Source organism: Eschscholzia californica, unplaced genomic scaffold, assembly GCF_041429995.1.
Source record: "Eschscholzia californica isolate CP2 unplaced genomic scaffold, dmEscCali1.0.p SCAF_2, whole genome shotgun sequence".
NCBI lineage: Eukaryota > Viridiplantae > Streptophyta > Magnoliopsida > Ranunculales > Papaveraceae > Eschscholzia > Eschscholzia californica.
In genome coordinates this window covers 41,286,980-41,297,776 of record NW_028238309.1, presented here as the reverse complement: position 1 = coordinate 41,297,776, position 10,797 = coordinate 41,286,980, and the positions used below count along the sequence as shown (strand labels likewise).

The following is a 10,797-nucleotide window of genomic DNA, read 5'->3' as shown; positions in this document are numbered from 1 at the left end:
AAGGTGCTGGTCGTAAATGGATCGGACGGTGAGGATCGATGGATGGATGATGACGATACGCCAAGCGTCTTATCGCTAGGTGAGTGATGCGGTAAGGGGGTGGCCGTATTAAGATGGTGATGCGGCCAGCTAGTTACTGCTGGATGGGTGTTACGGTCAGCTCGTTACCGTTGGATGGAAGATATATCAGACCAGAAAGCTCTTGTGCAATAAGGTGATGGTCGTATGGTGTCGATACGGCTAGCTAGTTATCGCTCGATTCGTGACTACCAGACTCTTATCTCCAAACTTCTAAGATGAAGAGTCAGAGACTTTGAGAGAATCGAAAGACCTTTGAGATGCTTATGAGAGAGTAAGTGAGTGGAGAGAATGGATTAGACTACTCGAGTACTATTGTCGAATGTTGGATGCCTTGGTCTGGTTGTAGCCTCTTGTATTTATAGTGGTAGAGGAGGGTCGTCTTGATGACGGTCAGCTCGTAACCGATGTAATTATTCTGTGACATTACTCATGGAAGTACGTTAAGAGATAGGGGATCTGACGTACTGACCGTCAGATGAGAATTCGAATCTCTTGGGGGACGGTCAGGATGCTACCGCGTGTGCGATAAGCTACTGGCCGGTAACGTCCGTCTTTAAGTGGAAGATACGGAATATTCACCATTAGTGCGGTTATGGATTGCGCGATAACCTTCTAGCCGTCAGATAGCTTAGTACTAGGAGGTGGTTATTGCGCGACACGTGTCAGATACGCTTAGTGTTAAGCGGGTATGGATCTGGTGATCATGCTAGCGTCTTGGGCCGTTACCGGGCCTCCTTATCAAGCTTCGCGGATTTTATCCTTACGAAGCGGTTGTTCATAAATTCTTTGGGCACCTCGTGGGGCGGATATTTGCCCATACAATTTGCCCCCCACTCTCTAAGTCCGGATGCGGAGTTAGAGAGTAGTGAGGTATGACCGTGTCAGCGGAGGAGTGCGCGTCTCGATCATATTTTACTAGCGGGAGTGCCACTTTGCATCGTAGCGATGGCTGTTTCGAGGTTGAGTGTCCTGCTCGTATTATTGGGGTGCCGGTAGGTTTCGGATACTTGGTCTGTCAGAATCGCGGGAAGATTCGTTTGACGGAAAATTGGTCGCGAGATGGGGTGCCACGCGAAAAAATCAGATGTTTCGGGCGCTGGCAGTACGTTGTTGGGCGCCGGGCGCAATGGGGGCGCGCGGGGCGCCCGGAGTGCGACCAGGGCGCTCCTGCGCATGGGCGCACAGGAGCGCACCACGTGGCGCGCGCTGGGCGTTTGAGGAACGCCCAGCGCGCTCCTGCGCGATCGCACAGGAGCGCGCCACGTGGCGCGCGCTGGGCGTTTTGCGGAACGCCCAGCGCGCTCCTGCGCGCTCGCACAGGAGCGCGCCACGTGGGCGCACGCTGGCCGTTGAACGGCCAGCGCTCTCCTGCGCGCGGGCTGGCCGTTCAACGGCCAGCGCTCTCCTGCGCGCGGGCTGGCCGTTGATCGGCCAGCACTCTCTTGCGTGCCGACCGTCCGGACGGCCAGCTTCTTCCGGCGCGTTTGCCGTTCGGACGACAAATGGTCTGTCGCACTTTGTTTGGACGATCAGCTCTCTCCGTTTCGTTTTGTCCGAGTGTCGCCCACTCGGTTCCCGCGTATGCCTCAGACATGTCTTGGGTCCTTGGGACGCCTATGTTCTTCACGTATCAGTGCTCGAATGTATTTGCGCGAAAGACTACCTTGCGGGAAGGAGTTGGGGGGTACCCCTTGGGTTGGACCCTATAAAAAGAGGTGTAAGGCCATTTTTTCACTTGCCATTTGGAGCTTGGAGAGAGATTCTTGGGATTCTTCACCTTCATAAGGTATTTTTCTCTTTCCTACTTGATTTTGTTGAGTTCTTTGATTGAATTTTAGTGTTCTTCAATTATTTTTGAATCGTTCTTGAGTGTTTATAGCGTTTGATCTTCAAAGTTACTTTCCTTATTTGTTGGCATGTGTTTTTGAGATTCATACCTTGAGTTAGTTGTTGCTAGGTTAGATACCTTGACCGAGTTGTTGCTATGTTCGATACTTTGACTGAGTTAGTGCTAGGCTTGATACCTTGAGTGAGTTACTGCAAGGTTTGATACCTTGAGTGGGTTGCTGCTAGGTTTGATACCTTGAGTGGGTTATCACTTAGCTCGATTAACTGACTGCACACACCAAACTAAATATTGCATACCAAGCCAGCTATTGCTCACTTCCTTAGCCTCAGTTAGTCGTTGTAGGATCTGAAACCTTGTCCATTTTCCATACAGACTTTGCCTTCTGAGATGAGTCACCGTCAGCACGGTAGTTCCTCTGATCCGACTAACGCGCCAGATCCTTCCGAATTTAGACGGATGTTGGCGCGAAAAAGCGCATCCTTGAAGCGCTTATCTGAAAACCCGGCCTCCACTATTACGGAGGAGGGGCTTCAGAATGTGAGATTCATGTATAACATTCCCGGCTCTATAGAGCTCAGGCTTCCTCAACCCGATGAGCTGATTGACGAGGATCATGGCGGCTGGACCGCACTGTACACGACTCCTTTCTCCATGGGATTTAGATTCCCCATCCCCCGCTTGGTTCACGGGGTCTTAGATCATTACGAAATAGCTCCTTCGCAGCTCATGCCTGGCGCGTGGAGGCTTTTGTTGTGTTTGGAAGTGTTGGCCTACCTACAAAGCGTAGATCTCTCAGCGAACGATGTCCTCCGCTTCTACCACTTGGCGAGTCACTCTAGGGACAAGGGTCGGTATGGCATCAAGCCGCGAAAACCTGGTGTTCTTTTGATCACTGGTTTGCCGGATACCGATCGAAAGTGGAAAACCAATTATTTTCTTGCACGTGGTGACCTGGTGTTCGGTGACCGGGGGATAGGTCAGATTCCTTCCCGTTGGCAAGACGCCCGTAAGTATGTTACCATTTATTTTGAGTACGCCATGTATGTTGTTGCCTAATGTTGTATCACCTTCTTGACAGATTGTACGTTCAATAATCAGAACGTTGCGAAGCTTCGTGGCTGGAAAGAGAGGATCTCCCAACTGCTGGAACGACGTGACCCCGAGAGAAGTAGCGCTTTCCTTCTGTCTCATTCTCTTATTTCATCAACTCCTCTGTGGGATTTCGTCCCTGGTAGAACTTTGGTTGGTCAAGTTCCTCCTCCTGCTGCGGCTGTCGAGATACAGAGTGCGCTTCGTCATTCCCAAGAGGTGTTTAGTGCGCCGATCTTATTCTCACCTCCCGCAGCGAGTACAGAGTCTTTTTCATCGTCAGAAATGGTGGGTTCCGGCTACATCCCTGGTGCTTATGCGGACATCCGGAAGGGTGGCCAGAGGAAGAGGTCCAAGGCAGGTACCGGTTCGAGTTCTCTTCCTCATTCTTCTTCGTCTACTCCTGTTACCGAGGAGGCCCCAGCTTCAGAGCCGGTTTATTCGGCGATACCTCTGTCTGGGTCTTCTGGTGAGGTTCCCATGTGGAGGCATCATCCTTCTGCTTCTCCTTTTGATGGTTCCACCTTTTTATCTACTGGAGGGGACCAGCTGCTCTCTTCTGAGGATCATCAGAAGTTCCTTGCTTATGGTCCCTGCGGGGGTGCAGACTTTGGTGTTTCGCACCAATACCAGGTATTTACCTCTTACCCCAGTTGCAACTATTTTTTGTTATATTTACATGCTCATCTTTGTTTTGGGTCTTGGTAGGCTCTCATGGCATCGATCTCCTCCCGTCGTCAGTTGAGCGAGAGTGTTGACCGAGTTGCAGAGTTGACGGGATCATTCTCCAGGTTGCAGACTCGCTACGACAGCCAGGTGGTTTCCTTTCAGGAGCAGGGTGACAGGATGCGTGCCCGGGAGAGAGAGTTGGAGGATCTTCGGGGGCGGTACACTGTGTTGGAGCGAGAAGCGGCGTACAACCAACAGCTAGTTGATGAATTTCCCCGTGAGAGAGATCAGATCGCGACTGACGCGGCGTTACGAACTCGTGCAGACTTGTTCGTCGAGTACCGCGAGCATGGGCCCGACAAATGGGATATGGATGATAACATAGAGGCCTGGCGGGTTCGTTACGAGGAGCTCTTGGCGGAGAAGCGGGCGGGAGAGATGACGATAGATATGGATGAGGTGATGAGGGGCGATGATGCAACTGGAGGTAGTTCGCCTCATTAGTGCTTTCCTTTACTTGACTTGTCTAGAAATACTATGTGCGTTGTTGATTTCTTTTCTATGTGACGAACCATATTTGGTCGTCGTCGTGTGTCGTGAGGCGTTCAGCCCTTTTGTTTGGGCGACACACGTCGGATATATGTTGTTGTTGACGAACTATATGTAGTCGTCATCGTGTGTCGTCAGGCGCTCAGCCCTTTTGTTTGGACGACACGCGTCGGATATATGTTGTCGTTGACTCTTGGTTCAGCTAGACTTCTGGATTTGTATTTTAACGGTTCAAGTGAACCCACTGGATTTCTTTAAGACTCTTCCTTCAAGGATACATTTGTTATTGTTGTTTTTCTCCTTAGTTGAGTGGTTATGCTTATGTAGGGAAGACGACAAGCGCCTTATTGCGTTTAGGTGTCGGCAAGTAACTTATTGTCTCATCTTGGATGGATTACCAATCATAATTTATACCAGTGATACGGTCAGCACCTTACTGTGTTCAGGTGACGGCTAGCAGCTTGTCGTCCTAACTTGAATGGATTATGAATCCTAAGTTATACACGGGATACGGCCAGCACCTTACTGTGTTCAGGTGACGGCTAGCAGCTTGTCGTCCTAACTTGAATGGATTATGAATCCTAAGTCATACACGGGATACGGCCAGCACCTTACTGCGTTCAGGTGACGGCTAGCAGCTTGTCGTCCTAACTTGAATGGATTATGAATCCTAAGTCATACACGGGATACGGCCAGCACCTTACTGCGTTCAGGTGACGGCCAGCTGCTTGTTGTCCCAACTTGAATGCTAATTTACATACGGGATACGGCCAGCACCTTACTGTGTTCAGGCGACGGCTAGCTACTTGTTGTCCCGTCTTGGATGGGTTTCCAATCTTCACTTATAAAAGTGATACGACCGACACTTTATTGTGTTTTGGGATCGTCTAGCGACCTACTGTTTTCCTCCAGACAAGTAATTAGATGCCCTTGTAGTGAAATGACAACACAAGTAATTACTGGATAAATACTTGAGATTTTATTTCTAAATTTTTGTTTACATCGGAAGTGATATCTTAGATTTAAGAACATTACATTGAACTTGAGGAATAAGTGCGGGACTTTGTTCCTTCTAAATTAATTTTGATGAACAGTACGTTGATCTTGTTGTTGTCAAATGAAGAAGTGTTCGTCATTCAACTTAGGTGCCTGGTGATTTTAGTTGCCTGTTGGACAGGTGAGGGTTGTTTAACCCGTATTGTTCTTCAGTTTCTTCATAGTCTTCTTATAGTATCCTCATGCCCCCCAGTCGAAGTGCGGAACTCTTCTGGTGGTTTGGACTTCGACTCTGACGTCCAGCCTCTTATTGTTTTTGCTACTTTGTTGTGTCTTGGAGACAGTTCCTGTCATCACACGTAGGTAGTGAGGGGTGGTTGTTGGCGTAGCCAACAACCCTCCGACGCCCAAGTCAGTAGGTGATCTTTTGGAAAAAAGGCAAAATAGGAGAAGTTTCAAGGTTAGAAGTAGTACCTTCGTAAGTGAACGGCATTCCAGCTATTGCCTATGTTTAGGCCATCTTTTGATTGAAGTTTGTAGGCTCCTTGTCCCACTACCTTGGTAATGAGGTATGGGCCCTCCCAAGTAGGGGCTAACTTGCCAGCTCCTGTTTCCTTAGTATTTTGAAATACTTTCCTCAGAACCCAGTCGCCAACTTTGAATGTTCGAACCCTGACGTTCTTGTTGTAATGTTTGGCTGCTTTCTGTTGATATGCGGCATTCCTGATTGCCGCCATGTCCCTTACCTCGTCTACCGTATCTAGGTTATGGTTAAGTAGCTCCCAATTGCTTTCTTCTGTGGTCCACTGGTATCGGGCAGAGGGAACTCCTGTTTCAGCTGGTATTACCGCCTCACAACCGTATGCAAGTGAAAATGGGGTTTCCCCAGTTGGGGTCTTTGAAGTGGTTCTGTATGACCACAACACTCCTGGTAGTTCATCTGCCCATGCCCCTTTAGCTTTTTTGAGTCGTTTTTTCAGTGAGTTCATTATCGTTTTGTTTGACGATTCTGCTTGCCCATTGGATTGAGGGTATCTAGGAGTCGAAAAACTTAGTTTGATTCCCCACTCCTTGCAGAAGTCTTGGAAATCAAAGCTGATAAATTGTGAACCATTGTCTGTGACAATCTCCTTGGGAACTCCAAACCTGCAAATGACATGTTTCCAAACAAAACTTTTTACCTCGCGGTCTCTGATTTGGTGGTAGGCTTCGGCTTCTACCCACTTAGTGAAGTAGTCTGTGACAGCAAGCATGTAGACTCTCTGGCCTGGGGCTGTTGGTAGTTTGCCTACTATATCCATCCCCCATTTCATGAAAGGCCATGGGGATAGAATCGAACTTAGCTTCTCTGGAGGGAGGTGGGAAGTTTGGGCGAACCTCTGGCAGTTGTCGCAACGTTTAGCATAGTCAGTAGAGTCTGCTCTCATAGTCGGCCAGTAGTAACCTGCAGTCAGTGCTCTGTTGGCCAGGCTGCGACCGCCAGAGTGGTTACCGCATTCCCCCTCATGTAATTCCTTGAGGACATACTTGGATTCCTCTTGGGTGATGCATTTCAAGTAAGGCCCAGAGTATGATCTCTTAAGGAGCTGGCCGTCCATGATGCAAAACCTTGCAGCTTTGACTTTGAGCCTTCTAGCTTCATTTCGATCCTGTGGCAACTCATCGTTAGTTAAGTACCTGATTATTGGTGTCATCCAGGTCTCTTCTGCATCTGTAACCGCTACCTCTGAAGGCTTTGTTTTCCATACTGCCGGCCACTGAAGTAGCGTTAGGGGTATTGTCTGTGCATCCTTGGTTGGAATTGATGACCCTAAATTGGCCAAGGCATCAGCGTGCCCATTCTCGAGCCTGGGTACCTGTTCAAAACTAACCTCGGTGAACTGACTTTGTAGTTCTTTTACATGCGACACATAGGCTGCCATCTTCACGTCTTTGGCCTGGTAGGTTCCTTGTAGCTGGTTAACTACGAGTTGGGAGTCTGATTTTATCGCAAGTTTCTGGACTCCCATCTCCTTTGCCAAGTTCATACCTGCGATCAAGGCCTCGTACTCTGTTTCATTGTTGGTGGCTTTGAACCCGCATCTTATTGCTTGTTGGATTAGGTCACCTTCTGGGGAGGTGAGAACAACACCAAGTCCTACTCCATTCATGTTGCTGGAACCATCTACTGATAAGGTCCATTTGAGTTGGCTATGTTCCTGTAGATGGAGCAATTCTCCTTGTGCCTGCACTAAGGTGTTAGGTGTAAAATCAGCAATAAAATCGGCCAGTACCTGAGATTTGATTGCTGTCCTTGGCTGGTAGCTGATGTCATGTTCGCTTAACTCCACTGCCCATTTGGTCAATCTCCCAGACAACTCTGGTTTGTGAAGAATATTCTTCATTGGGAAAGTTGTTACCACCACAATTGGGTGGCATTGAAAGTAAGGTCTCAGCTTCCTGGCTGCAGTAACAAGGGCAAGGGCTAGCTTCTCTAGTTGGCTGTATCGGGTTTCAGCATCGAGCAATGACTTGCTTGTGTAGTAGACTGGAAGCTGCTTACCGTCTTCCTCACGAAGGAGTACTGCACTTACCGCTGTCTCTGAAACAGCATGGTATATGAACAGTTTCTCTCCATCTTTTGGTTTGGAGAGCAAAGGTGGAGAAGTGAGGTATCTCTTCAGCTGTTGTAGAGCTTCTTCACAGGCAGGTGTCCACTCGAAATTTTTCCCCTTTCGTAGAGTGGTGAAGAACAAGTAGCATCTCTCGGAAGACCTAGAAATGAATCGGCTAAGTGCCGCCACTCTACCTGCAAGCTTCTGGACGTCCTTTATGCATTTCGGGGAAGGAATACCCATCACCGAATTGATCTGATCTGGGTTGGCTTCGATCCCCCTTTGAGTCACCATATAACCTAGAAATTTTCCAGAGGACACACCGAAAGAACACTTAGCCGGGTTTAGTTTCATATTATACCTCCTGAGTACCTCAAATGCTTGTTTGAGGTGTTCCAAGTGTTGTTCTGCTACTAAGGACTTGACCAGCATATCATCGATGTAGACCTCCATAGTGTCGCCTAGCATGTTGGCGAACATTTTGTTTACGAGCCTCTGGTAGGTGGCACCTGCATTTTTTAGTCCAAAAGGCATGACTTTGTAACAGAATATACCTCTCTCCGTGACGAAGGCGGTTTTCTCCTGGTCGTTTGGATGCATAAGGATCTGATTGTAGCCCGAGAATGCATCCATGAAGCTCAAGAGTTCATGTCCGGCTGTGGCGTCTACTAGCATGTCGATGTGAGGTAGTGGGAAGGAATCCTTCGGGCATGCTTTGTTCAAGTCTGTAAAGTCAATACATACCCGCCACTTACCATTTTTCTTTTTAACGACCACCACATTAGCGAGCCAATCCGGATAGTGTACTTCTCTTACAGATCCGATATCAAGTAGCTTCTGGATCTCCTCGTTGATCACCTTGTTGCGTTCTGGTGCGAATTTCCTTCTTTTCTGTCTGACCGGGGTATGGGAAGGGTCTACCTGTAATTCATGAACTATTATAGAGGGGTCTATCCCTGTCATATCTGCATGAGACCAGGCAAAACAATCAGAGTTATCGGTTAGGAATTCAATGAGTTTTTCTCTGAGAGTAGGAGCTAGCTGTGCTCCAATTTGGACTTTGTGCTCTGGGATGTTGGGGTTAATTTGGACTTCGTCTAACTCCTCCATGTTTGGTTGGTTGAGGTTTGAGTTGAGGGGCACTTTGTTCTGTAATTGCTACAAGGGCTTCTTGGGAGCCTTCATTGTGTTCTTGTAGCAGTTCCTGGAAGCTCCTTGGTCTCCTTTGATTTCCCGTACTCCCCAAGGTGTTGGAAACCTCAATACTTGGTGGTATGTTGATGGTACTGCCCTCATCTCATGGATCCAAGGTCTTCCAAGGATCATGTTATAAGCTGATGGGCAGTCCAGTACCACAAAGGTGGTGCTAAGGTTAATTCCTCCTGCATATACCGGTAGCACGATTTCTCCCAAGGTATACTTCTGTTCTCCACTAAATCCTATAAGGACAGTAGAACGTCGGCAGATGCTCGATTCTTCTAGTCCCATTCCTAGCAAGGCATGAAGAAACAAGACATTAGTGGAGGATCCGTTATCAATAAGTATACGTTTAACTAACACATTTGCAATAGTGAGAGAGAGGACGAGAGCGTCATGATGAGGGTTGACGAGCCCTGAGACTTCGTTGTCAACGAAGCTGATGGTTTGGTTGGTGAAAGTTAGGGTTGACGCCTCTGTCGAGTGGGCAGTTGGATTTGCTACGATTCGTGCACTCCTTTTGGCTGCTGAGTGGCTTACTCCACTCACTTCTGAGCCACCTGTGATCATGTTGCAAGTCAATGTTGGAATCGGCTCTTCTGGCTCTTTGGGTCGGGCATCTGCTTGGGACATGGTTTTCTTGCCTTTATCCGTCAGTAAGTCGGTGAGGTGACCCCTCTTTAGGAGCTCAGCAACTTCAAGCCTGAGGGCAATGCAATCTGCAGTAGTGTGCCCATGGTCCGAGTGGAATTCACACCACTTGGAAGTATCCCTCTTGTCGCTTGGCGTCTTTGTCTTCCCTGGCCACCTTACCGTGTTACCCATCCCCTTCATTACAGCAATCACCTCACTTGGTTCAATATTGAGGTTGTATTCTGGAATCTTGGTACGGATGGGTCCTTGCGGTTTCTCGTTTTGACGATTAGGTGGAGGGTTGAATGGCCTCCTGTTCTCCCTTGGAATTGGTCGTCTGGTTGGGTATGGATCATTGCTCCTGGCTTCTGACCGTCGTTCATATCTTCTGGAGTGACGGTCTCTTGACCTATCTTCCTGTGAGTAGTATCTGTTCCTGTGGGCTTCGTCTTCTTCCCACCTAATTTCAACCCAGGCTCTGGAAAGAACATCCTCCATTGTTGTGCAATTGAACTTGGTGAGCTCTTTGTACAACTCCCCATCTGGCAGTAAACCTTTCCTGAATGCATCAACTGCTGTCTCCTGGTTGCAGTAAGGAATTGACACCTTCTCCCGATTGAATCTTCCCACATACTCTCTGAGTGGTTCACCTCTTCGTTGTTGGATTCGGTAGAGATCACCAGAGAGTTTCTCCAGCTTCTTACTGCTTGCAAATTGCTCGACAAAGGTGTCTGTGAGCTGGGCAAATGAAGCGATTGAGTTATGGGGGAGGTTAGTGTACCATTGCAGAGCTGGGCCAATCAGACTAGACCCAAAACTCTTGCACATACACGCTTCCCGCAAGTCCCTTGGAATCGCAGCAGTAAACATTCTCTGTTTGTAAGAGGCTATGTGATCGTCCGGATCAGAGGTGTCGTCATACATCTTCATGTTGGGGAAAGTGAACTTTTTGGGCATCTCTACCAGAGCAATTGCATCGACGAACGGAGAATCGGCATAGCTCTGAGGAAGACTCTTCTTGAAGGGGGTTGGGACTCCTGGAATTCTAGTGATCAGGGCCTCCATTTCAGCTAGCCTCTTTGCTAAAGCTTGCTCTAAAGGGGTACCTGTATGTGAAAACAATAAGGGATTAGAAGCCAT

General features: G+C 48.3%; 1 protein-coding gene across 1 annotated transcript; it reads right to left on the bottom strand.

Moving 5' to 3' along the window:
- Positions 1 to 5,694: 5,694 nt before the first annotated feature.
- LOC147557974 (uncharacterized) lies at positions 5,695 to 8,937 on the bottom strand. Its single transcript, XM_086658976.1, has 3 exons — positions 8,583 to 8,937; positions 6,415 to 8,126; positions 5,695 to 6,129 (listed from the first exon to the last, which is right to left on the bottom strand). The coding sequence occupies exons 1-3, from the start codon at positions 8,935 to 8,937 to the stop codon at positions 5,695 to 5,697; spliced, it is 2,502 nt and encodes an 833-aa protein (XP_086515102.1).
- Between the last annotated feature and the right edge of the window lie 1,860 nt (positions 8,938 to 10,797).